A 27,918-nucleotide genomic window follows, 5' to 3' on the forward strand; every position below is an offset into this window, starting at 1 on the left:
GAACATACTCCCAACGGATAAGATGGGTAAATGGATTAATGCCTTAAATGTACAAAGAGCTATTGCAAATCGCTGTGAACATTTCAAAAACAGGCCGAGAGTGAGAATAAGGGCTTCTCAGTGGCCAGAATGCAAGAGGCCAGCACGTGAGAAGGCACGGACGCTCACCCCTGGACAGGGGAAGAGAGGTGGGAGCTCTAGTGAGCGAATCTATTTCCCTCTGGAAAAGTGACACTTGTGTGGTGCACTGTGGGAAAGCTCTTAGAAGAACCATCACACGTCACCAAAAAGCACGCAGCTTTGTACGTGTTCCAGAAGTATCGAAAATATCGCCCTAGAGGACTAGATTATGGAGATACGCACAAAGATGTGTGTGATATTTATTGCACTTCTTTTTATAGCGGAATGAGACAAATAACTGAAGTTAAACAACCTAAATGTCCATTAGTTGGGGAGCTTACAGGGATGCTTGGATAAACCACAGGACACACGTTCTGGGGAATACTATGCACCCGTTCAAAGGAGTCGAGTCCACGGCATTGGCCTGGAGAGGCAGCTGTGACTCCTAGTAAGTGAAAATAGCAACTCACAGAAAAGTCCGCGTAGCACAGAGTCTGCTGTTGTCAATAGTCCACACACCGAGGGACAGTGCAGTGTGTGTTCCCAATGATGCTCTAGGAGGAGAGAGCGCTACTCTGCAGGCGGAAGGTGCTGGAGGGAGGAGACGGCCATGCCCCGCTGCCCAGCGGGCAGGCTCCTACGCTCCTGGTCGTGACCGTTTCTGCCCCGGGAAAGAGAGGGGGCGTCGCTGCTTAGACGTGAGGGAGGGGGGCAGCAGGGCAGCACGGAGGGCTCTGGGGACTCGGCGAGGGACACGGGCCGGCGGTGTCTCAGCCCACAGCCCCTCGGAGGGTCCGGCGTCGGAACAGTCAGGGCGTGAGGTAGCGCCTCCTCCAGCGGTGGGAGGGGTGGCTGTGACAGCCACCAGGCACGGAGGGAGGGGACGGACGGATGGCGGACAGAAGTCAAATGTGATAAGGTTTCGGAGCACTTCCTTTATTCAGTCAACCACAGGAAGGCCAACCCTGGGCTGTGACAAGGTCCCTCCTCCGGAGACCCAGCGACACAGGGAGGAAAACCTTCCACTGTCAGGCAGAAAAGCCCACGACTGAGAGTCCACGCGTGGCAGGGAGGAGAGCGGCGACAGCGATGGACGTGGGGACAGGAAGCAGGGACGCGGCTCAGGAGACCCCAGGCGGCAAGGGAACACTGAACGTGGCTCCGGGGTGGATTCACAGTGACCGGCGTGCTCTGGGGGCCGCTAGGCGTGGGGTCGAGGCTGACCCAAGTTCAGGGGCCCCATGTGAGGCCAGGGTGGCGCAGCCGTGTCCCCAGTGGGTGTGGCCTGGGGACAGAGCCCCGAGGGAGCAGGGGAGTCGGGCGCCACATGCTTTCCTGAGGCATGAGCTTCGGTGAGACTTTGCGGCTGTAGGACGTGGCCGCTGGTGACCCCTGAAGTGACACCCGACAGGTGCAAACCGCCTGGAGGCCTCTGTGGGAGCAGCCTGGCCACAGAGGAAGGAGGGGCGTGGCACCTGCTAAAGGTCAACAAAGTCAAAGGGCGGAGGGGACCTGAGCCCAACGGAAAGCACGAGGGCCAGGTGAGAGGAGCAGATGGAACATTCTAGAAAGAAGGGATTCCCCACCTCACAGGAAAGTGATCTCCAAGATGGCGATCCCTGGTGGGGCCTGGGGCAGGAATCGGACGTGAGCTCCAGCCCTGCTGTGTGTCCTGCATGGCTAGCGTGGGCCCAGTGCTCCCAGCCTCCATCAGTCCTGGTGCTGCCACCTGCCACCTTCAAGGGCTGCTACCAGAGGGGACCCACGGGACGCAGGGACGCAGGGGACACGGGGACACAGGGAACGCAGGGACACAGAGGACACAGAGATGTAGGGATGCAGGGAGCACGTGGTACAGCACTCGCCCGCAGTCAGGACGTGGGGGCGGCCAGAAGCGTCCGGAAGGCAGACTTCTCTATGCGGGGCGGGCTGGGTGGGGGTCAAAGCAGACACCGGGCAGGTGTGCGTGGGTGACCCGGCTTGCTGTGAGGGACGAGCGGGGATGCTCCTCAGGACGGTGGCAGCCAGGTGGCCCTCCTGACGGGAAGACCAGGGGTGCCGGACGTGCCGCTCCCCCTCGCCAGCCGGCCTCCACCTGTACGGCCCGTGGAAGGCCTGTGCCGACTGCACTGCTGTGCATGATGTGGCCTGAGCCCGGGACTTGGGTCCATACCACGCGCTGCCGCTCAGCAGACCGGGCGACACCTAGCCCGTCACCCCAGCGCCCTTGGGTTACTTGGGACTAGTTCTTCCCCGAGAGCTCACAAAGCTGTGTCCTCCTCTGATCTCCCAACACCCCGGGCTCCTCGTGGGAGCAGAGACCGGGGACGCACCGGGCTAGCTCCTTGTCCAAGCTCGTGCAGCTGCGGGGGACGAAGAAACGGGCCCGGGGGTTCAGCTCCAGGACCCCAGCAGCTGCCCCCCGCTCTGCACTGCCTCCAGTGACGCCACACGGCGGTCTCGTATGTCGGCACTTGACCTTGTCTTACAGTGTTTTGTTTGCGTGTCTGTCCTTGCTTGATCTGGCAGCTATTTAAGGGTCTTTTATTTACAAGAAATGGTACGAACACAGAAGACCCTCTGAGAGAATAAAGGTCCTGCTCTCGAAAGCGACTGGCTGGTCATAAGTAGTTTGCAAATTGTAACCTGCACCGCTCAGGAGAAGGTGCGGGGGCTGCTGCCACAGTGTGTCCCCGGAGCCCCTGCAGCACGGGCTCCCCTTCTCCGCGCCCCGAGTGGACTGGACAGGAGGGGCCCTGCCGGTTCCCCCCGACCACGCCACGACCCGGCAGGACACTGGCGTCATTGGAGCCCCGCGGGCTGAGATTGATGGTTTTTACTTCAGACCATACTTGTCTAGGAAACACCAACGACCAGCCACCACACTGATCCTGTTTTGAATATTCCTTCTTAATACTTGTGAACGGCCCCTTCCTAGGTAGGAATGTTCCTTTCTAGAAAGTAGTTCACTTTTGTTGTCCTCCTCTCTACTCTGTAGAACTTCTTTCCATATTTCCAAGAAAGTTTGCCCAACATCCGCGTGACCTTTAAGGGGATTGTGATATTTTTATTTTTAGCACAACTCGGCCAGTGTTTATCAAGCAACCGTTCTGGGCCAGGCACCAACCGGGGCTGCCCCTGCCAGCTTCTCCCACAGCCCTGGGAGCCACGGAGAGCCACCCTGGGTGCGATGCCCTGTTTCCAGGCTCCCAGGACGGCAGCTTCTCGGAAGATGTGCCTGCTGCCTGGCTTTGGGAGCGATGAGTCTCCAGCCCCGTTGAAATGTTAGCTGGACTGAGGGAGGTGACCAAGAGTCTCTCTCTCTCTCTCTCTCTCTCTCTCTCACACACACACACACACACACACACACTGAACTTCTAGCCCGGGGTCATTATGGAGACTGTCCTCCCAAGCTGTGCACCATTGAACTGGTTCACATACTCAGAGGCCAATAAAATGCTGGTGTTAGCAAAGGTGATTAAAAATACAGAGAGCACAGCATCCTACGTGCATCACAAGTGACACATGTGCCCATAACTCGGACGCCGTGAGCTTCTCTGCTGCCAGCACCCCTGGGGACACGCACCACACCTGGAAAATGGAGGAAGGAGGGAAGTGTTTCTGGTGCACCAGGCGCCATGCTGGATTCTCCCATGGAGTCGTTCTGTTCGAGCCTCTCGGCCGCCCAGGGAGATAAGCAGGAATTTCACAGACGAGAGAACCGTGATCCACAGACCGGACCCTGCCTGGCCTCGCGCAGTTAGCGAACATGGAGCCTGCCGTCACACCGCGGGCCAGACTGCGTCCATGGAGACGAGCCAGGGGCGCTGCTGACACAGAAGGCCCGGACGTGGCCAGCCCTTCCATCTGGGCGGCCGGCTGGCGGGGGACCGCGCTCCCTGGCTGCGGCCTGCAAGGCAAACCCAGAGTTGTCCAGCAGGCCCTCGCGGCCACGCGTGCCCTCCCGGCACGCCCCGGCTGGCTGCGCTGCCCACGGAGGCCTCGGCCGACAACCCGGGTCTTGAGAGCCAGGATGGGAACAGCACACGCTATGAAACTCCCTGAGATCCTACCACGTGTGTGACTCTCCGGGCCCCGGAACTTAGATGTTTCCTCGGACTCGGGTATCCCCCAGGGCAGGGACAGGAGAAGCTGCTGCAGTCGACAGAGAGAATCGTCCCATGCCCCGCAGTGGGCTGCTGTCACCACCAGGCACGGGATGGACAAGGACTCAGGTGACGGCGGCCACGGGGAAACCTGCCTGTCCCGCCGGCTGTGGCTGACAGAAACCGAGTGCGGTGTTTCCAGATCCTCCTGTTTTTCCAGAAAAATCAGAAGTGCAGAATCGCATATAAAGCCCCCGGATTTGTGGGTGTTAGCTCCACAGGGCAAGCACTGAGAGCCCAGCAGAACCATTCTGGGTCCCGGTCCTGCATTCTGACTCTCGGCATTTTCTGCCAGAACTTGCTGGCGGGATAAAGGGGTGCAGTGATAGGGGCACACCTGAAGTCAGAGAACCCGATCAGTGCAGGCGCGGGCGTCTTTTCTACGCTTTCACTCGGGGCCAAAAGAGCACTAGCGATCTTACAAAAACTAAGGCTCCTGACTTGGCATTTCACCCAAAGCTCTGGAAGCAGGCGCCCGTCCCGTCCCTGCTCGGCTGTCCCACACTTGAAAGTAAAGACCCCACCGTGACCATAAACAGCAGTGAAATATGGACTCTGCCCACCCGCTGCCCCCCAGAACCACCTCTGGGATGTCGGTGTCACCACAGCCGTGATGGACGATATAAATTGGGAAGAGGGTTGTTTACGGATGTAAGATCGCCAGGTCACCCAAATAGGAGCGAAACCAAATGGGAGTCATTTTGTTAAAAGCCACTGCCTTCATCACCCTGGAGTCACCTTCGAAACTTGGGTTTGGTCCCCAACGCTCCACTAGGTCCCCGGCCCCCACGTGCCTGTGAGGAAGCCATCTGGGGCTCCTGACGGGCCGACCCCCATCCTCCGGGCTGTGAAAGGCTCCTCAGAGCTCGCAGCCCCCACCCCCAACGTGAAGTCAGTGGGCGCGTGCAGACCTCCGTGGACGTGGCCTCCCGCGTGCTTGCAGAGAAGCAGAGGCAGCGCCTGCCGGCCTGGGGGAAGGGGGCGCACTTCCCTTGCAGCCTTACGTTTGATCACAAAAGTTCTAAAGCGCTAATAAAGTTACTAATCAGTAGTCATTGAACAGTGGAGCTGAGCAAGTGAAGCATCAGCGCCTGTAACTCTTCTCTTCATTCATTCCTTCGCTCACGAACCCACAACGCCCGCGGTCGCCTGTCCGCGTGCCTCAAGAATAAGATCATTTTCTCTTTCCTCACAATTTCCTTTTCCTACGTTCAGAGGCTGGAGTGGAGTGGACTTCCTCGTGGCCGTGCTCTTGCCTCTGCTGGACCGAGCCCTGCCCCCCCAACACACACAGGCCTTGGGGTAAAGAGACAAGGTCCGTGCACGGGGATCGGGGGTCAGCGTGGGGCCCCCTTGTGCAGGCGCCTGAACTAGCAGCATCCCCAGCACCTGGCTCTCCAAGTGACTGCGTCGAGAGGACCGATTTCCTTTCGAGGGCCCCTGTTACAGGGCATTTGCATGGCCGACCGCTGTTCCATTGACTGCTGTTTCCTGAGGGTTCTTCTTAGGATTCGTCGCGTTATTCTTAAAGCCTTAAGTCCCAAACCACATGCATTGGTTTACTAAGGGTTCCCCGGTGTTGCCTGGAAGGGTGACCTCCCGGGGTTCCCTGATGATACTGGCGCATCAGCCCACGTGACAGTCCCGAGCCCTGAGGGCAAGCATGCTTCCCGGGTGATTTCAGCTGTCCTATCTAGGCGTGCCAGAGATTCCCTCCCTGTCCCCGAGTTCCAGTAACTTGGCTTTGGAGCCTGCTTTTGCCCCAGGACACAGCATAAATGTTGGTCAGACCACCAGTCCACATGGCTTCTTTTGAAAACGTGGCCACTCCCCCCACGGCACTCAAACCACTCCCACCACCACCACCACCACCGTGGACGGGGCGCACCCGGAACATTGCAGCGGCGAGGAGTTTCCAGAGTTCTCTCAAGACCACGAGAAACCCAGGGGGTCACAGACTCTCCTGCTTGCTCTCTGTGTTCCGCGTTTTCCTGCCGCACAGCTGGGTGTCTGTGCCCACCGTTCAGGGCTTCCGTCTGGGGAAAAACTAGCAGAAAGCCATCGTCGGTGACAAGAGTCCGAGAAGAGTATGACACTTCAAGGTCAACATTTAACCGGACGCGTAAACGCTTCTGCCTCCTTAGGGCCTGATGACAAGGAATCCACAAGCAAAGCAAGGGTGCAGCCTCCCTCCTCCATTCCCATCATGGTCAGGCCCTGGCACGCCACGCTTTTGTAACGAATTTCTAAATTTTTGTGTATGCCACCTGCTTGAACTTGTTCACAAGTTTGCAACATAATTAGCCTCCAAATCTCCTCGTTTAAATGATCCTCAAATACGCTCATTTCTGAAGCACCTGGGGGCTCAGTCGGTTGGGCATCCGACTTCGGCTCAGGTCATCATGATCTCACGGTCCATGGGTTCGTGCCCCACGTTGGGCTCTGTGCTGACAGCTCGGAGCCTGGAGCCTGCTTCAGATTCTGTGTCCGGCTCTCTCTGCCCCTCCCCTGGTCACTCTCTCTCTCTCTCTCTCAAAAACAAATAAACATTTAATAAAAACATGCTCATTCCTATATTGTCCTACGCTCCGTCACTGATAAGTGTGTGACGTGGCTCCCCTGGGTCACCGTACCACACCGTGCACTGTGGTCCCAGGTGGCAGGGGGGGAGGCATGGCTGCACCCTCACTTTCTTCTCTGCTCAGATAATTCCTACTTTTCTTTTCCTCTCTCTTTGCCCCTGTTGGCCCCAAGCACACGTCACGGGATCAGTCAAGGTGAAGAATCCCCAGGATATGGGCCGCCTTCCCTGGAGGTTGGTTTCAGTGGCCACCAGTCCTTGCTGAGAAAGGTTGGGAAGGGAGAGGAAAGTAGGAGCAGACAAAACAAGGCTCTTACACCTGTTGTATTTGCCTGATTTTTCCTCATTTCCAGCCTGTGAGGTTGGAGACCTAAAACTGAAACCATTGCAAACCATGAGGCCTGAGCTGGAGACACTTCTGTCTCTCCTAACTTGGCAACGTCTTAACAGCATGCCGTCCTGTCACTTAACGTAAACATCGAACAGAACTCCCAAAATGTAATGTATCTGCACCACATTAAATTCACTAAAAAGCAGAACATTTTGTCATCGTGTGGAAAACAACTTTTTTTAATGTTTATTTATTTTTGAGAGAGACACAGAGAGACAGAGTGCGAGCAGGGGAGGGGCAGAGAGAGAGGGGGAGACACAGAATCTGAAACAGGCTCCAGGCTCCGAGCTGTCAGCACGGAACACGACACAGGCCTCGAACTCACGAACCAGTGAACCGCGAGATCATGACCTGAGCCGAAGTCGGACGCTTAACTGACTGAGCCCCCCAGCCCTCCCGGGAAACGACTTTTAACTGCAATCGTATTTATTCTAAACACAATTCAAGGATGCCAACAACATATAATTTCTGACCCTTGCTGATCTGTACCGATGGGTTTTTATGAGCCAAGACTTCCATGCGTCCGAGGGGGGGACACGGAGGCCACGGGAGCCAAGGTTGCCTGGGGGGGCAAGGGTTCACGGGAACAAAAGTGCACAGGAAACGTGGGCGCGCAGTTTGATCCGCACACTTGAGGTTGCCGGCCGCTCTGGTTTCTCTCCGTTAGTAGCGTCTGCAGACCTTCCCACCTGCCACACCGCTCGCTAAATGAACCCGCCTCTGGGCGCGTGTAGCCCACTCCTCCTGCCGGTGCTAATGAGCAGTGAAAGGACCCGGTGCTGAGCAGCGGGAGGTGAAAGACAGGGTCTGGCTAATTGACAGCATAGGTAATTGCTTCCTGAATAATTGAGGGGCGTCTCTGGGGGAGGGAGCTCGGGCTCAGCTTGTGTCCGAGCTGTGCACCAGGGAGGCTGTGACCCCGTCCTTCCTGGCCTGGTCCCGCCGGAAGGCGCAGGTCGCCGGAGCGTGGGGTGGCCGGCAGTGGGGACCCCGCGCCCCTCCCTGGGGTTCGCTGCTGTGGCCCGATGAGCACCTTCCCACAGAAAGCAGCCTCTAAGGACTGGAGGGACCAGAGCAGCGTGTGAGGCTCCGATATCGTTAATGTTCTACGATCTTCACGGAGCCTCAACCTGAAGGAAGTGTGCACTTTGTGGGGTGGGGGCGATGACAGAGGGAAAATCATAAAAGCGTCCTGACTCCAAGGGTGACGTCCCGTATTACAAACCAGTTCACTCTCTCTTCAGCAAATCAGTGTGATGGCTTTCGTTGGCTCCAAAGTAAATGTCCTACGTTTGAGCCTTTCCTTTAAGAATAAAACCGTTTAAAATTCCTAAGAAAAACCTCTCCTTATTTTAAAACTGAGCGCCCGACTTAGAAACAAAAGCGTTCCCGCTAAGTGCGGCTTTGAGGCTCCGCTTTCCAGATGTGCTTTGCTGGAGAGGGATGGGAACGCAGTGAGGCGATGACGGCAGGGTTGCCCCTCGCGGGCTCCGGGGAGGAGCAGACCTGAGATGACTCCGACGTGGCATCACCCACTGACGCCTCAGAGGCACTGGAGGAACTACGTGGGCACCACGGTCCACCAGGCGCACAGGGCAGCCGCCAGCCACAGGGGAGCCACAGGAGGAGACGAGGAGGTGAGAAGGCGGGCGAGACCAGGGTCCCACAGGAGCCGGTGTGTGAATGAGCTCGTGCTGTCAGCTCACCTTCGACCACACGCTTGTAGGCGTAAACGTCAGGACACGAACACGCTCCTCAAACTCTGGGTGACAGATCGCACGCTTTCTGCTTAACCTGAACTTCACCGGCGCTTTGTGCACTGACACATCTGAGCGCAAGTGAAATGCAAAACCATTTCGAGCTCTTCGTTCGGGGTCGTTGGCTGAAGGAGAAAGAAAAGGGAGCCCCCGTGTGCTTGGTGCCTCCCGTATGTTTGCCAAATTACCCCGAGTCACCCTGACAGCGAGCGGAACGTGTCACGGAGCCCTGAACTTCAAGCGGGATCAGCGCTGCGACAAACACGTACAAGAGTGGTGTGCGATGGCCCCAAGGTAGACCCCAGGTTGGGTGAGGGGTAACATCAGCGAGAGGGGTACTGTGGCGTAGCGGGAAAGCGAGGTTCGTGTAACGAGGGATTAGCGGCAGAGCTCACTTCTCCTGGAAGGAAATAAGATCGTCCTTCTATATGTAAAGTATGGATTAAAAATTTAAACGTAAAAAAAATAAAATAATCCTCACACAACTATATGAGCAGTTAGCAAATGAGGCTGAGTTTTTCCATTTAATACCCACAGAGGGATGCCAGCCTCGCACCCTTTGGCCGCAAGGTCTGTCCTAAGCAACAGGCGGGTTTCCCATCAGAGACTGCAGAGGCTGAGTGCCAGGAACGGAGGGTGAGTGGCCCACGTGCTCCTAGGGGGGGAGGGAGCGGGCTGAGCCCGCCCTCCCCTCCTCGGGTGCCCTGAGCACACCCCCAAGCCCGCAGACCTCTTTGCACATCCCATTCCCTCTGCCTGGAACATGAGCACCCCACCCACTTTTAATCTAAACCCAGCAATTAACCTTTAAAACTCAGATCAGATTCCACCCCTCCCCAGAGAGCCCCCCTGGCCCTCCCAGAATGGGTTGGCTGCAGCGTGTCCCAACGTCCTCGTGCCCCAGTGAGAACGGCTTTCAGGTCATCTACCCTAGCAGAAAGCTAGTGCTCGGCCTTGAACTCCTTAAAGAGTAGGATTTCACCCCACAATCGCTGCATCCGCAGTCCTACAGCCTGGCGGGCCACGTGGCAGGAAACACAGCATTTCCACGGAACGTGGCCTGGTACGTTCTCCATCACCTCCTGAGGGTTAATTCACTCTTGCTCTGGGTCACACGGGCCCCACCTGCCTTGCCAGCATTCCACAGTGTTTGGAAAATGTTGCCAGGTAGGGAAGCAATTTTGGAGCATCGATGCGTTACCCCGAGGTGCTGTTGACTCACACCGCGAACCCACACAGCGTGCCTGCCCTCGGGGATCTCGCACCCTGTGCCCCGGCTGCGATGCCAGAGCAAGGGCAGGAAGGCGGGCGCACAGCGGAGCCTGCATCACGCTGACTGTTCTTGAAACATCCCTCACGGCCATCTTTGTCTTCTTGCGTCTCTGTTCCGGACAACCGCACTCCAGGAGGGAGCCACCACCCCGACGGGGCTCCTTCTCCCAGCGCCGTCCGTCTCTGCGGACACCCCCTTGCTCCCACCACAGGCTCTCAACCCCTGCTGAATTTGTTTCCACAATACACTTGAGACATCCCGCCCCGTGCCCAAGGGTCGGCTGCAGCTGTACACCCACCGGGGCAGCAGGGCCCCCTCTGGGTGTGCCAGGCCCTCGACGTGCCCCCCACTCTTCCCGAGGCCGTGGCTCCCAGCCCCCACCCGCTCGTCAGGACCGACCTTGCTGGCACCAGCTCCGTGACGGCCAGCTTCCCAGGAAACACACCCACCCACTCCCACTCCCTCTCTCTCGCCCATGACTGGGTCTCTCGTGTCTCCATACAGGCTTAAAACACGACCTGTTTCTTGTTTCGTTCAGATAGTGCTTCAGCACTTCACAGATTCCCCTGTGAAGCCCTTTCTCCGTGACCCGCCTCACTCTGGCTGCTCGCCTTCTCAGATCCGAATCTGATTGAATCTACAGCCCTACATCTGCACACACATGTCTTCCGTTAAAAGACACGACACTCATTAAATGAGCTATGTTTTTTATTGTATGTGTGTTTCATTTGCCGCCATACTCAGCACACAGTATTAATGAATGAGGGTCTGGCGGTCAGTTGGAGGGAACACTAACTCAGGAGCCTGGTGTCGCACTGCCTGAGCGTTGCGTCCGCGAAGAGCCACCCCTCGCCGGCAGCTGCTTGTGACAGCAGACCTGCCCTGCTCTCTCCCTCGTGGGAGTCTGACCGACCACATGCCCTTACGACCCTTCTGTGCCCCGCTGCGACCTTCTCGTCCTAAATTGCGGGGCAGGCGAACCATGCATGGAGGAGAGGACACTTCGTGCGCCTGTCTTCTGCCTCCTGGTAGCTTGGGTGGGCAAGGACATCACAGATGGGGCTGAAATTTCCTGTCCTCATGATCAGACGGACCGTTCTTACCGCTCTCCTCCCATCAGCCCCCTTGTTCTGTTGAGTGAAATTCTCCTACTATGCGACTTTGCGTGTATAAATTATCCAGACATGTGGAAATACTGGGTGTACCAATACACTGGCACATGTCCGTCCCTCCAGCACTGGTCTTAAAAATGATGTGTAGGGGCACCTGGGTGGCTCAGTCGGTTAAGCGTCTGACTTCAGCTCGGGTCATGATCTCGTGGTCTGTGGGTTCAAGCCCCGTGTCGGGCTCTGTGCTGACAGCTCAGAGCCTAGAGCTGCTTCGGAGTCTGTGTCTTCCTCTCTCTCTGCTCCTCCCTGGCTCATGTTCTCTCTCTCTCTTTCTCTCTTTCTCTCCCTCCCTCTCAAAAATAAATGAGTAAACATTAAAAAAAAAAATGTTGTGTAGAGACAAGTGGCTTGGTTTCAGGGCCCTGAACAAAACTCCTAGTTAGACGGTCTTGGGCAAGTCCCATCTGCAAAACAGTTGTAAAGATACCTTTCTTAGAAAATTGTGAGGCTCAGACACAATAACACGCAAAAATGCTCGGTAGTCTGTGACCTGTGAAACGGGCTGGTTACCATGAGCAAAGGGCCTCGTCCCTGGAAAGCATCCTAATGATTTGGAGCAGTGTGGATGGTGATTATACCCGGAACTAGATGACATGGCATCAGCCCCCGGCTTAGACATGTCCTGCCACACCTGCCCGCCCCCCTTAACTGTGTGATCGGATTCAACTTTGGGTTCCGAGGAGATTCCAGCCTACACGTATGAACCTTCCTGCAAACATAAGGGCTACCTCTCAGGTGCTGGCTACAAAGTGCGACTCGGAACTCACGCCGAGGTCTCCCAATCGGTCTTTGAAAAGGGCAAAGAGGCTGTGCTTAAGCTTCATCAAAGCGCCCCCCCCCCCCGCCCCCGTTACAGAGGGTGGGGCCTCCCGCTGACCTTGCGTCCCCTGCAAGGTCAAGGTCCGCTTTGCTTTGTTAAGTGACACAGTTAGATTGCCTGCTGCTTTCCCCCCATGTCGCTCTCCCAGAGGGTTGCCCCGTAGCCACTAAGACGCCCGTGTTTGGCCACATGCGCTGCTGACCGAACTGACCACCTGCTCGTCTATCCGCAGATGGAGGTGGACGCCGAGGAAAAGCGCCATCGGACACGGTCCAAAGGGGTTCGAGGTAGGTCCGCGCTTCTCCAAGCCCCCGGAGGCCCCGTTCAGGGTCCCCTTTGTCCTGCGGAGCTGGGTGTGAGGGTCACTCGGACCTGCTCTGACACCACCCTCTCCATAGCTTTCTGTGGGAGAGGGCGCGTGTGATCGATGATAAATCTCTGTTTCCCATCTCTCTGCAGTTCCCGTGGAACCAGCCATACAGGAGCCCTTCAGGTTAGTACTCCGTGGGCACGATGTATCCCCAGAAGCCGTGTAGAGAACCCATGCCTCTTAATGGGCACACCGCTCCCCTCCCGCCCCCGGTCTGTCGGCAGCTTGCTCCTACCCTGCTGCACTGATGGAGGCAACTCCCTGAGACCTGCTAAGAAAAAGCAGCCCTAATTGTTCCCTCCTTCCAGATTTGCCTCCTCTCCGTCCCTCTGTGTGCCCCTCCCCCGATGCCACCAAGCGCTCAGTCCCACCCGCCTGCAGCGAAGCCCCCATGTAATTACCTCTTTCCCGTTGCAGCTGTCCCACGCCGGGCTGTGATGGCAGCGGTCACGTCAGTGGCAAATACGCAAGACACAGAAGGTAACGGCCGCCTTTTTCACTATATACGGTCTACAGTGGCTTGTTGAGGGACCCAGACCCAAGGACGAAAATGAGTGGGGGGTATTCCTGGAAAAGAGTGAGTGCTGTCTTTTCCTCCACTCCTCTGCTGTGAATTCAGCCTTTGGTTTCCCGGGCAGGGTCTCAGAGGGTGGGCAGAATTCACGATAATACATAAGATGACACAAATTAAGACCAGCCTTAAACTCATTTTCCCACACACACAGGGCACCTGCTAAGAGCCTCCCTCTGCCTCACTGGGACGGCTTATTTGTCCGTGCCCACGTGCTCATTCTGGTAGCTGCAGGGTGGCAAGTCACGGATGGTAAATTAAAGTGTGACCTTCCTGATCCTTCTGGAGGAGCTCAGCTTCCATAATTTATCTGTCCTGGGAAAGGAAGCCCAGGTGGGCACCTGGGCAGCTGCTGGGGGAGGTCCCGGCAGGAGATTAACGTCCAGGACAGATCACACTAATGAGACTTTGGGGCTTAAACGATTATATTATTCTTGCAAACACTGGAGTTTAGGTCCATAACGGCACTGGGTGTGAACATCCAGGAGATCAGGTGGCTAGATAATTATTGCTAAAAACGCATCACAGCAGAATTGTATTGCACATCTAGGGCTGAGAGTCATGAAGAGATCAATCTTTAGATTTACTTTTGCATAAGGAATTTCTTCCCTGTGCTATTAATGTAGCTTTACCTTTCAAGGGAAGGTTTCGGTCGTGAGGAGTTGGAGATGTTTACAAGCTAGAATAAATTTTTAGCTAATTTTTCACAAATTAGGTTGCGAGGACTAAGGTCGTTCATCCTAACAAACCATCAAGAAGGAAGCCCACGTAATGAAAGCTCAGACCCTCGACCAGGTGTGCCTGAAACACCTCAGGGTGACCCTGCCTGCGCTGCCCTACGTTTCATTTCCTCTTCAGCTGAACATTAATTTATGGGTGAAATCAAGCAATTATTTTGATTGTCCTTCAGTAAAATCAAGGGGAAAATTACAAATTACTCCCCAAACCCCCATGCTAGCATCTAAGGAGACAGGGAATTTTTAACAAGCATCCATGATGAAATGGTTATCAGACTTCTCTACATACCAAAGGAACGACAGGTCGTTTCTAAGGGAATCTGGCAATTTAAAACCTAAATTCAATTTATCATATTATTATTGTTATTGTATATTATAGTAAATTACTGAGTATGTAAGTTAAATAATTAGTTTACTTAAAGTATGTTATTTTATTTTATAAGAATTTATTTTGTAAATTCTTAATCTAAAGGTTTTTAAAACCACATTGCTTATGTTTTCAATGAAAAACAAGTTAGCAAGCCATGAATGAAATCAAGGTTTTCCATTATTCCTCTCTTGATTAGTCAATAGTTAAAATTTATCATACTGTTACCGGAAGGAGTGATTACATTTGGCTAGAAAGTTTGAATTAGATGTTAGCTAGACAATTCATCACCACGGTTTTTCAGGAAAACCCATGACGTTTCCAAAGAATCCTCTGAAACACATTCTTACCCAAGGCGCATCAAGCGGTGTGTCCGTGTCCCCACGTGACATGGGCGTGCACACCTGCCTGTGAGGTCTCTTTCCCCGCGTGCACAGAACTTTGGCGCTTAGCTTGGGGGTGGCCTCAAGACCGCCAGCCTGCATTTTCTTCTGGGACACGATGCGGGTGTGAGCACAGAGCGTGCGAATCTTCCAGGAGTGATGGGGCCGGCACTTTAGAGAAGGGTCACGGAAACATCCAATTTTAGACAATTTTTCAACCCATTTCTAATTGAATTTAAAATAATGTCATAATTTTTATCACAAGTCATATTCTACGTAATTGTTAAAATTTCTAACATTTTGGTAGAAATAGTTAATGTGGTGGCGGCGGACGAAGGACTTTCCTCCAGCACCACGGCGCCACGAGTCAGCGAGGGGCATTGGACAGATTACTGAACATTTAGGACTTCGATTTCCTCAGTTTTTGAATGAGATACTTACAGACTTTGTTATGTAGAACTAATCACCATTGAGAACTCATGTGACCACATAAGCCGCTTCTCGACAAGACTGTCAGGGCTGTCCATTTTATTTTTGATGTCTATATGTTGTCAATAATTCTCTACGACGGTAGACACACAATGTTACATTAGCATCAGGCGTGCAGCACAATAATCTGACAGCTCTATACGTTGGGCTGTGACCATCACAAGTGTAGTCATCATCTGTCCCCGTACGACACCGTTACAGTATCGCCGACCGTGTCCCCTGTGCTCTGCCTCTCATCCCCGTGACTCACTCATTCCGTGACCAGAAGCTGTGTCTCCTCCTTCCCTTCACCCGTCTTCCTCCTTCCCCACCCCCATCCCTCTGGCAGCCACCAGTTCGTCCTCTGTACGTAGAGGTCCGATTCTGCTTTTTGTGTGTTTCTTTGGCTTTTTTTTAGATTCCCCATATGTATTTGCCTTTCTCCGACTTATTTTACTTAGCATAATACCTTCTTTTTATGGCTGAATAATATTCCTACATATATATACACATACGACGTGGTTTTTCTCCACTCACCTACCAAGAGACACTCGGGCTGCTTCCATATCTTGGTGATTATAGCTAATGTTGCAATAAACATAGGGGTACATAGAGCTTCTCAAATTAGTGTTTCGTTCCATCTGGGCAAATGCCTAGTAGTGAAACCACTGGATCATAGAGTAGCTCTGTTTTCAGTTTTCTGAGGAGCCTCCACCCTGGTCTCCGGTGCTGCTGCACCAGTTTGCATTCCCGCCAACAGCGCACGAGGGTTCTTTCCCCACCTCCTCGCCAGCACTTGTTTCTTGCGTGGTTGATTTTAGCCATTTCTGACAGGTGTGAGGTGATATCTCATTGTAGTTTTTGATTTTCATTTCCCTAGTGATTATATATTACCGGTAATTTTTAACTAAGGGATGACATTTGAACTACTTAAACCGAAAAGGTGCTTCTCGTAGCAGATGAGACTCATGTATACATTAACATCTTGTGACTGGTGTTATTTCAAATCTGTAACATTTCAATTATTTCTGGCTTTAAAAGATTCCCTGCTACCGAAGTCTCTCCCCTCTGACAGCTATTTATGTACATAAGTGTCTGCACGCACCCCACAGCCCAGGTGTGGCCCTGACCTCCGTACCCACAGCACGGGTGTGGCCCTGACCTCGTACCCACAGCACAGGTGTGGCCTTGACTTCTCTGCTGTTCCATCCCCAACGAGACCCAGCCTCTTCCAGTGTGACAAGAGTGGCAGCCTGGGTCTTGGTTTTGATGAAATTACCCACACTTTTGGTATTTTAGCAACATGATATTCAGGGAATGTATTTTCATTTTATTAAGGATATAATTTCATTTTATTCATAAATCATGTCAGTTCGTAGTCAAGTAAAAAGGTACTTTAGTATGTGGACACATCTATTTATTTGAACACGCGGAAAGTAATTCGAGGCAGGTGTGGGAAATCTATACTGTGCTTGAACAAAAGACAGCCTGTTCATGGGTATGTTTTTATTTTCTTTTAAGTGTATTTCTTTATTTTGAGGGGAAGGGGAGGGCAAAGAGCGAGAGAGAGGGAAGGAGAGAGTCCCCAGCCGGCTCTGTGCTGTCACTACACAGCCTGACATGGGGCTTGATCTCATGAACTGTGAGATCTTGACCTGAGCTTCAGTCAGACGCTCAACCACCTGAGCCCCCAGGTGCCCCCACGGGCATCTGTTTATGTTCACGGGTCATAAACAGTCTGAAGTAGCTGGTAAACACGTGTGCAACTCTGCACAATTAAAAGTTGGATCAAAGATGTAAATTAGGAAGCACGTGAGGGAAACAGGAACATACTTTTACCAGAAACCCAGGATGTGTCAGGGGTTTGAGCAGAGCATTGCGTTTTGTTCTGAGTCTTTGGGCAGCTGAAGCAAAAATGGGAAAAAAGAGAGACAGAGTTCCACTACCTGGTGCAAGTGGTACATCAGTCCCTTAGTGCCGGAGGTAAACACATCTGAATTGCCATCCAGTGACCAGCAGGGATCCAGGCTCAGTCAACACTCTGTGCCCTGGAAGACAGAATAAGGACCAGGCCCCTCATGAAGCTAATCAACATCAGAAACGTTTCTCTTCAGAAGCATCGTTGGTATCTGGACACATGAGTCTGACTTCTGTTTTTCCCACCTGAGGTTTCGTGTTACCACCATACAAGTGTGACAAAAACACTACGGACTTGGCGATCAGGGCAGAAATAAGTCTCCTGTTATGAACCAGGACACTAACATAGCCTCTTCTGTATGCAGTGAGTGACCTCTTCCTTTGGACTCACTGTCACACAGCCTCACATGTGGCTCAGTGAATTCTGCCTCCCTGAGTGCATACGACCTTTCTTAGCGATACTTACAGGTAGCTAGAGACCCTTGTGTATCTCAAACATGGGTCCAACTACGGGGCTTCTCTGTAGATGGGAAAACTCACTTCTTTTTCAATGTTTATTCATCTTTGAGAAAGACAGAACACAAGCAGGGGAAGGGCAGAGAGAGGGGGAGACACAGAATCCGAAGCAGGCTCCAGGCTCCGAGCTGTCAGCACAGAGCCCGACGCGGGGCTCGAACTCATGGAGTGTGAGATCATGACCTGAGCCGAAGTCGGACTCTCAGCCGACTGAGCCACCCAAGTGCCCCAAAACTACCTATCTTAAGTGGGTTTTCCAAAGTCTTCGATGCCCAAGTTCAGGGACAGGAGTTTCCTGAGCCCCCTCTGCTCTCCTCCGCATCACCTCCTTTCCCAGAGTGTAAGCATGTCAGACGCCCATGGGTGAAAAACCACTGGTTTCCCACATGTCCACAGCTATCTCTGCGGTGGGAAGGTGGCAGAGAAAATGGAATGTGTGGAAGCTACACCCTTGGAATTCAGGGAGTTGCCGGCCCGTGAATGTGTTGGCGGAGAAGGGGCCAGGCCAGGTGGGAAGTGTGCAGACGTCGCCAAGGCCCGCGGAGGGAGCAACACCACCGCGCAGGGTGTCCGTGTCTGCTGAGCCTGACCCTGGAGCTGGCGGGGGCACCTCAGGCTGCACGTCCCCCCGGCCAAAGATGGACATCTCAAGGAAGGGTGGGGACATGGTGACAAGAAGCCTCACATATGACTTCTTCTGTAAAATCATTGTGGCCGCTCAGCCACACGACGGAGAGATGTGGTTATTAATCCAGAGCTTTGCAAGAAGGGATACTAAGATAGGAGCAAAATGCCAAATGTCAAAGCATTTCTGCAAAAAATCTACTTACGAACGTTTAACGAAGATTGAAAACTCTACTGCCTTATATTCACAATGCATGTTTTTCTCCCCCTGTTGATATGAAATATTGTTTGTGTTAAAGCAAAATAATGTTTAGAAAGGGGTATATCTCTGTAAGCTAAATTTATTGCCAAAATTATGGTCAATTTACTATTCTTAAAGTTTTTAGAAATTTCACCAATGCCAATTAGAAATAGGAATGATAAAAAATATATCAATATCTATTACAGATTAATACTAACCAGTGTAGAGAAATTTGAATCGTAGCCTTTTCTGTAATAGTTATGTACACCCTGGAACATTTGGAATTGTTGGATTCTTTCTGAATAGCGATTGTTGTATGAGCCTCTAGTGAGAAAGACAGAGAGACAGAGGAAACCCCTAACTTAGATTCATTCCTCACTCATCTGTTGTGTGACCTCTCCAGATTTCTTTCTGAAATTTAGTGGATTTCATTTATATTTACCCCTCACTTCAGTTTCTAAAAGTATGTGTTTGTTGGGCATAAGGTTCTGATGGAATATTTGACCTGAAATCTACCTTCAGAGTCTTGCCCACTCAACAAGCACCCAAAAGCTAGGTGATGGGTATCAGTATCATATTTCAATCCTCCCCAATTTAGAAAATTCTGAGTCAAGTCAATTGATCTTGAAACTTTAAAATTAAAAGCGCCAAATGGTAGCTTTCCTTTTTCATTAGAAAATTATTGGATTCTCTCTGGCTTGTTGTGCACATTCCGTATTCAGATTTTTTTTCCCATCTCGTATACCTCTGCACCCGCCAGTGTGATTGCCATGGCGGCAGCCGCGGGTGAATAATTGCCTGTCTTCACTGGAGCTTGTTCTGGAGCTGAAGTCGAGGGCTTGCTTCCTGATGTACGCATGCCTCATTTGGATTCTGCCAACAGCCTGGGGGCTGTATTATTCATGCCTTGGCAGAGAGCACTCACTAAAAGCCTTGGAACAGAGCCAGGTACTGGCGAGAGATAGTGGAGTGGAGCATTGCAATGTGCAACAGAGAAGAGCATCTATAATCCAAAAAAAAAAAGAAGAAGAAGAAGAAGAAGAAGAAAGAAAGAAAGAAAGAGAAGAGGAGGAAGAAACAGGGAGGAAGCAGAAACAGGGATCCCTGCGTTTCGCTTTTACCCATTTCACACTGATAGAAATTTCATTTGCATTAAAATAAAACACCCCAGCATAATTGCATTTTTTTCTAACTACGCTTGAAAGTTTAACACAATTTTCCACGTTTAATTGCAAAGCTGATTTTAATTAGTAAGGGCCTGCATGTGAAAAATGAAGATTCACTCGGGTGCATGGGGCACACTGCAGTGCTTGCTGAATGCTCTAATTAATGTATGGATGCCATACAGCAGGGCACGCCGTGGGACGCTCATGAAAAATTCTGTGCACGAAGCCACTCAGCCAGGCTATCGGTGTTTTACTTCACGAACCCGCAAGAGTCAAGAACTCCCCCCTCGTTCTTTACGAGCCGTCATTGTGCACGCCATCACCCCATCCGTGAACCCTATGGCACGCCTCTCCTTTTTACTGTTCGTCACTGGCATTATAAACCAGAAGTCAGGGCATATATGTTTTAATATCAATTTGGTAGCTTGCACGACGGTACAGGGGGCAGAAATTTGGAGATCTGGGGACTTATTTGTATGGAGTAGAATCAAAGCAGGAGGGTTCCCGGACTCGCCGCTCACAGCTTATCATTAGTCACATGTGTGCAGACAGACGAAATGCAGGCACAGTCCTTTCAGACCGAGACGACACTTAACCTTTCTTGTCACAATACATCCTTTATTTGGAAAAATAAATAAATAAATACAAAGCTCCCTGGCCGTTATCCTGGAAACGCAGTCTGCTTGCTGCCTGTAGTACGTCTGCCCAGATGGCCAGGTCTCTGGCCGTTGCCTGTTTCATCACGTATCTTAGAGCTCAGCGTGACTGATTCGGTGCATTTAAATCTGGAAAACAAAACACGTAACGCATTTGGGGCACGCTTTTGATGTTGACGAAATTCTATATATGTTTCAAATAATTCCACATTCACAGAGAAGGAACTTGGGCATTTTCGGGCAGTTACGAACGTCCGTAAGCATACCCGCGGACACTCGGTGGCATTTGCAGTCTGCATTGGTCAAGTCTAGACGTAGCATTTATAACCTGGCTCTCATTTCTTGACTAATGATGAGACTATGTGAACATGGCTTTGAAACGTCAACAGAGTGTTTACTCCTCAGAAATTGGTGGGAACAACAGGCATCATCTCGGGTTCTCCCCAAGTTCAGTTCTGACCGCCACCACGTGCACCAGGATTACGGCAGCCACTTTCTCCGTGGGATGCGCGGACAGGAGGGTTCCTGAGGTCGGGGGTGCTGAGCCACTGTGGGACCCACAGTGCTGACAACTCTTCCCCCTGGGACAGGAGGGGCCAGGGTCCTCCCGCTGCGAGGTGCACATCCCCACATGAGAGCTTGCAGGCGGGGGGAGAGGGGATCTCCGGGTGGGGAACCCCCCACCAGATTTCAGCGTGCACACAGGTGAGGATTCCAGGAAGGGCTCCCAGCGCCCGGAATCTGTTTCACAACGAACGGTTTTGGGGGAACCGCCTGGTGAGCCCCACTGTGAGCCCGTTCCTTAAATCCGTGTTGGAGAGCGGTCACGCTGCGCTCACCTGTACCCACACCTTGAGGACCCTCGTGAGGACTCCCTTCTCCTCGTTCTCTGATCTTGTGTCCCTAAGAGAAAACGGTGTGTCAAACATCAGACCCCAAGACCCGATTGAAACCGTACCCTCTTCCTGACTGAATTAGCAAGAGACGGAGGGAGGAAGTGCTCACTTAGCGGTAACGCTGCTTTCGTTCAGTGAGATTTTAGTGCTTTTGTGTGAAAAGTTTCTGTGTGACTAAGTATGTCGCCAGCTGCAGTGAATGGAAAACCCTCGTCCGACGGGCGTACAAAATGCAGAATTAACCGTCTCACGTAAACTGGAAACAAAGAGCCCCCCTCCCTCAGGGGCTTGTGCCCCATCACCGGCCCCTCTGCTGCAAAGCTCTCCCGAGTCACGGGACAGAAGACACTGGACGCGTCACTTCTAGGACCTCACGGAAACACAAGGGGGAACTTTCCGAGAAGCTGCCAACACCACCCTCTGTTCCAGTGCTCCAGCTGGGTCTCCAGCCACCTGTGAGCCCTCCCTGATCGCCCTCCTGACTGTTGGGCCCACCCCTGGAGCTGGAGGCGGGGTCAGTGCCCCTAAGGCAAGGGTTCTCAAAGCAGGGTTCCGTGACCTGGAACATCAGTGCCACCTGGAAACCTTCTGGGAAGCCAGCACGTGCTTGGGCCCCACTCCAGACCCGCTGGATGAGGCGCTGCGGAGGGGGCCCCGCGGTCTGGGATTCTGATGCTCCCTGAGTTGGACAACCGCTGCCCAAGGAACAGGTCTGTGTATACAGAAGGCAGGCACCTGGTCAGAGGGAGTCTGCAGGTAACAGAGGAAGGAGACTTCTTCTGGGTAGAAGCATCTAGCAGGAGCGGGTACGAATCTGAAAAATCTTGGGTGGTGACAAAAGCCGTGCCCCGAAGATCCCAAGTGCCAGAAGCTGCCTCACAAATCTGTCCTCCTCCCCTCTCCCGGGTGGGGGGCGGCCCGGGAACGTCTCGGTCCCGGCCGGACAGACTTGGGCGGACGTGAGGCCACAGCCTGGCGTCCCACCTCACAGACTTCAGCCCTGCCTGTGACCGTGATGTGGCCCCAGCATTTTCCAGGAGCTGGGGAGGAGGGCTGTCCCCCCAGCAGCCCCAGCCATGCCCCCGTGGTGCCGCCATGACCTTCGCTCCCCAGGCCTCCCTGTGGCCGTGGAGGACGACTCCCAACTGGGGACAGTGCCGTCCTGCATCCGGCTCTCCTCCCACGGTGGAATCAAGGAAGCGGGCCTGGTTGGGAAGGGGTCAGGGCAGACCAGGCGGCCTCGCCAGGCTCAGCCCCGTCCCGGATTGGGACCCCCCCAGAGCCATCTCCGGGCATCGTGTTGCACTCACGGGTAGGGTCCAGGGGCTCAGGGCTGCTCGGAGCCCCCTCCAGGCCCTGGGCCAGCGTGCCGTCTGAGAGCCAGGCGCTGCGGCCGCCTGGCCGTTTCTGCCCCACGGCCTTGGCCTGAAAAGAGCGCGGCAGCCAGGAGCACGCAGGGATGCAGGGCCCGGGCGGGCGGGCTTTGGGGAGAGCCGGACGCGCCCTGGAGACTGTGTGGAGCCTGACTCGGACAGGCGTGCCTGGGCCCCGGCAGTCTCCGTCGAGCCCTGTGGGCTTAGAATGGATCCTCAAGATAAACGCACCTTCCCTTTCCCGCTAAGGGACAGTGCTGCTCTCCATTTGTATGATTCAACAGACTTTGAAAGATCCACTCATTGTAATTTAGTAGCCACTCTCCGGGCTGTGAATATTACCGAATGCTATATTTAACATCGCCAGGGATACGCTTCACGTACAAGTGGATGCATTTCCTAAAACTCCAGGGAGCGAGAGCAGGGAAATGAGCATCTTGGAAGAAATTCCACTCGTAAATAATGCATAACGATTCAGGGATGCGCCCGAACCGCTCTGTGAGCCCCTTGGCCAGCGCAATGGCTTGTGAGTGGAGAGTCTGTGCTCCCCCGAGAGCAGGTGGGCAGGACAGGCTGGAGGGGAGCGGGCCCAGCGGTGCCGTGTGCTTCTCCAGAGAGCAGCTGAGCTAAGAGGGCGGGAGGCAGAGGCGCCATCCGGGGAAGGGTCCGCCAGACGGCAGTCCTGGAGTAGAGGCCTCAACCGCGGGTCGTGCGCTCTCGGTCTCGTGGATGCTTCCGGTCCCTGCTCACACAGACCTGGCCCGTCACGTGGAGAGCAGCTACTCGGCATGGGGTCAGGAACAGAGACTCCGTCCTGGTGGGGCCACATATGGGCACAGGCCCCTCCTCGTGTCTTCTCGATTCACCCCCTCCCGGCGGGGGCCCAGGGGTGGGGACAGGCGGGGTGGGTGCCGACAGAGTTCTCTCCAAGGACAGGTGGCTAAAGGAGCCACAGGCCTCACAGGTGGGACGCAGCATGGTGGGACGGTGGCCGCCAGGAAGGGTCCTGGCCAGCAGACATCGGGAACGCCGCTGTAGCCCCTCCCCCCTTCCCTACGGGAAGCCCCTGTAATGCCTGTAACAGTAACGACAGCAGCAGGACTATGCGAGAAGCACTTTATAGTTTACAAGTCCTGGGCCCGTGGGTGGTGGCACTGGCCACCAGCGCAGCTCCGTGGTCCTGGGCTGCTGTCCACACCCGGGTGGACTTCTGTCCCCTCCAGCACCAGCCCCTCCTGCGAGGCGGGCATGGCCTTTATCGGGGACACTTCTTAAATTATCCTAGATCGACTTCTAATACACGAAAAGAAGGGGGTGTGGTGCAGGCTGAGAAGAGGAGAATTTGGGGGGGGGGCTTTCACAGCCCTTCCCCAGCCAGGATGCGCGTCCGGTGGCTCTCGTCCCCACCCGGGGCCATCGGGGCACCGGGGGGACACGGGGCACGCGGCACGGCGCCTGGCACCAGGTCTGCGGGGAGGGACCATGCACACGCAGGGCTCCGCAGTCTTTGAAACGCTTCCGAACTTGGAAAGATAAAAAGGGGTTAGCTTTTCAGATGCTCTTAACTGACTCTCCAGGGGCCTCTGTTCACCAGAGAGGCTGAAGGGAGTCAGAGTGACTTAGAGTAAAGGACGGAAACGGGGACAGCCTTCTCTGAGTATGGATTGCGTGATGGTCACTGCGTGACATCTGCCCCGGACGTCAGCCACCACTGCTGCTGGGTTTTTCCTTCGATTTTAATGCGTGTTTGCTGTTTATTCAAATCAGTCTCAGGATTTAAATTTGTACTTCTGTTTTTACTTTCACCGAACATTATAACATGAGCCTTTTCCTGTAGCAGTAAAGACTTTTATTTTGACTTCCATGGCTGACTTCCAACTCCACTCTTATTGTTAGAAATAGTTTAGTTTTTCGAAACTTTCTCGTGTTATGAAAAATGTGTGATAAGTATCTTTACAGATAGCTTTTTACGACTTTGACTCTTTGGTGCATGTTGTCATAAGGAGAAGGTGGGGCTGGAGAGCAGGAAAACAGGAACTGTTCTTTTAAGTTTCTTTCCAGCAAAAGGAATCTTCGTACGTTCCCACCAGCAGAAGGGTGCGATGTTACCCCATTGCACACAATAGGGGATGTAATTGTTTCTAAAATACTTCCTTCTTCTTGGAAAAAGAGTTATAGTATTTGTGAAAGGATCCATTTTTAAAAGATTGATCATTATTTTCAACAGTGCCTTTTCCGGACAATTCCGGACAATGGCATGCTTAGCCATGAAAGCCACGCTTTCTTCTTGCCTGAGAATGATCCCCCTTAGTGTTTGGGCGAGCTGGCCCCCCAGACCGCTCCTCCCTCCCACAGCCTAGGACAGTGTTTTCCACGGCCAGACAAAAGCAGAGGGGCCGATGCTTTGCGCCAGGCAGAAAAGGACACTCACCTTCTCCTCTCTGTCATGGTCACCTGGCTCACCGCTCCCTGCCACCAGCCCAGCCTTGAACGGCAAGCACGGGATTCAGAAGAGGAGGCAGGTGACCAGACAACAAAGCCTGAAGCACAAGTGTGTCTGTGCAGGGACAGGGCACACGAGAAAGTGGAAAGTCACCTTGACCTCCTCAAGGCGCATCCACGGGCGCACCTGTCGTCGCCTGGCTTTCTTGGGGGCACCTTCCCCCCGAGTCCTTTTCCTGCTACCTTGGACACAGCACCAGGCCCCGGGCGTCTCTGTGCTCCCATCAGCCGACGAGTGAGCAGGACCCCCCCACCAATGCCGCTGCATTTTAACTTTGAGCTGGTGAGCGTGCCCAGACACGTTCCTTTCCATCTGTCGCGTGTCTTCATGATTTAACTTCAGGAAGATTAGAGAATCTTCTTCTTGTCACCAGTTGCAATGCCAAAGGACAGCAAGGCAACCACTTAAATTGTCCTGGCTTCATTTGTACAGGGAAGGGAGGACAGGGTGTGAGCTTGGTCCCCTCCGTGCGCTGCATCTCCATGCTCGGGACTGATAGCGATCTATACCCGCCAAACACTCGGAGCTTGGGGACAGCCTCATTCACCGTGACCCTGTCATTCCATCATTCCATGCACTTGGATAAACTCTGGCCAAACGTGTCCCTTCCTGATGGTGAGAGCTGATCTGGGGCGTGGGAGGCCGACCCTGGACTGCTCCTGCTTCCGGCCGGTCGCTGCAAGCTCCGGGATGGCCTCCGTCCCTTTGCACAGACAGGGCTAACCAGGGACCAGAAGGCTGGTTAACTTAGTCTTCTGGAAACTGACGGTACGTGAGATCCCACAGTTGTCTCCATCGAGTTACTGGAGTAAATCGTGTAAGCCGGCAGTGTTCCCGGCACAGGGACTGATGGCGAGTTAGCACGCCCAGGCCTGCCCCCGCCCCCCGTGGCCTTGGGCCCCAGCCTCCTTGACAACAGGGTTCTTGCCTCGGACACACGCAACCAGCCTCACGTAAGCCTTTCGCACGCACGGCACCCGCTCCCTGGATGCCATGCGCCCCGCAGGCTGGCGCTCGGCCTTCAGCCCTGACGCCCTGAAACCACCAGCAGTTTTAATCCCCCTGCGCGGGCTGGTTTCATCTTTATATCGCTTGTAAATGCATAAGTCTACAGAACAGACCCACTTAAATTATAAACTGTCATCTGTGTTCTCCTGAAAACAAGAAACACTGTGGAGCACTCGGAGAGCATTTTCGTAGATTACCTTTTTCCACTGTTGCCGTTCCGGGAGTGAACACTGCACAAACATGTCTTTAGATTTTAAAACGCGCAGAATTCAGGCGGGCGACAGGCGTAGAGATTCCACCCAGGTGAGTCCTGCTCCTGCTCCTGCCGCCACCCCGGGGCCTCTGCAGGTTGTGAGAGGCTCCCGCACGTTGCGCGTCTTCGTGCCGCTGCTGGGAACCCACCCCGACGGTGTGGCTGGGGCGAGCTGCTGGGGGTCCGGCGAGCCTTTTCTGGGGCAGCTGCCCTTGGCCGCAGCCCCGGGACACACGCACCGAGGAACCGGGTGGACAGAGAGACGTCAGCACAAGCACAGCGCCGCGAATGTCACCCCGGGAGCAGGGACCCAGCAGATGGATGGGCTGCATTTCCAGCCCGACGCGGGGACTCTGCCAGTCGCTTCCTCCAGAAATCACAGGACTCGTAGGGAGCGGCCTAGAGGCAGGTGGCGAGACCATGTGACGTCACGGACTGCTGGAGGGATGCCCCGCGATGCTGACGGCCGAGGGCTCGCTGTCCAGCAGAAAGGATACCTGGAGGGGAGTGGGGGGGACGCCTCCCGCCCTGCGAGCAGCCGTGACCTGTGTTGTGCGGCACTGACAGGGAGGCACGCATCCAGAGGTGCGGATCGCGGGGCCGTGGCCCGGGGCTGCCGGAGGAGGAGGCTGGGACGACACAGGCGTGCCCACGGAGACCCGTCTCCAGCCGCGGGCCTGGCTTTCCACACGAGCTCTGCCGTGCACCCCAAAATGCCTGAACAGGAGGCCACGTCACTTTCAATCTCTTTCGTGCACTTATAAACGCACCGGGAGCTGTTCCTGGTGACCTGCACCTAAGAAATGACTTGGACCCAGATCTCCAAATGTGACGTTTTGGAATTGGAAGTTGGAAGACTTTTTTTTTTTTTTTTTTTTTTTTTTTTTTGTCCCAGCTCTGGCTCCAGCTACCAGAAAGGTCTGGAACAATTCACTTCACCTCCCGGCAGGTGGGGGACACAGATGGACACCAAACCTCCGGTTCAGCCCACATTCCGCCTCGGCCACTGCCCGACAGCTCTCACTTTGTGCAAGGAGTGGTCACGACCCTCTGAAGACCAGGTTCCCTTCTACACGTCAAACACGCGTCACCAATGCCAACCTCGCCAAGCACATGCTGGCACACGCCCCTCCATTATTGCCGCGTCTGCCCGTGGGGAAACTTTGCTTCCCAGACGGATGGCCCTCCATCCCTGGGACAGAGCCTCTCCGTCCGCCTCGCCGCGGGCCCCCTTACAGCGCCGGCTCCCCGTGGGCCCTCACCACACGCCTGAAGAAGGGAAGCTACCAGCGAAATGCAAGACCCTGAGTAAGGGAAACAGTCGAAAACCAGAGCGACTCCTACATGTGAGCAGATGACACTGCCTCGGTTTACCGTCCATAGTAAGACACTGTGCCCTTTCCCGGAGGAAGGCCCGGGGCGCCACCCGGATGCTGACTGCCTCTGCACCAAGCGTCAGGAACTCGCTGTGCATGTTGGAGCACATCCCGGGGAGGAAAGCACCTCTCCCCACAGCACCTGCACCTCCCTGTGGAAACACACGTAGGGCACAGTGTCCCCGGTGCCATAATGGAGTCATGTCGAGGGACAGT

The 27,918-nt window shown here is 54.1% G+C and overlaps 1 protein-coding gene across 18 annotated transcripts in view; it reads left to right on the forward strand.

Annotated features, from left to right (window-relative positions):
• Positions 1-27,918, forward strand: part of MYT1L (myelin transcription factor 1 like) — a 422,156-nt gene that overhangs the window by 265,575 nt on the left and 128,663 nt on the right. For all 18 annotated transcript variants that reach the window (XM_027077770.2, XM_027077768.2, XM_027077773.2 and 15 more), the window contains exons 6-8: positions 12,510-12,564; positions 12,737-12,770; positions 13,065-13,127. In XM_027077770.2, the coding sequence (XP_026933571.1) occupies positions 12,510-12,564; positions 12,737-12,770; positions 13,065-13,127 (152 nt within the window). The remainder of the gene's footprint in view (positions 1-12,509; positions 12,565-12,736; positions 12,771-13,064; positions 13,128-27,918) is intronic.

Source organism: Acinonyx jubatus, chromosome A3, assembly GCF_027475565.1.
Source record: "Acinonyx jubatus isolate Ajub_Pintada_27869175 chromosome A3, VMU_Ajub_asm_v1.0, whole genome shotgun sequence".
Classification (NCBI taxonomy): Eukaryota; Metazoa; Chordata; class Mammalia; order Carnivora; family Felidae; genus Acinonyx; species Acinonyx jubatus.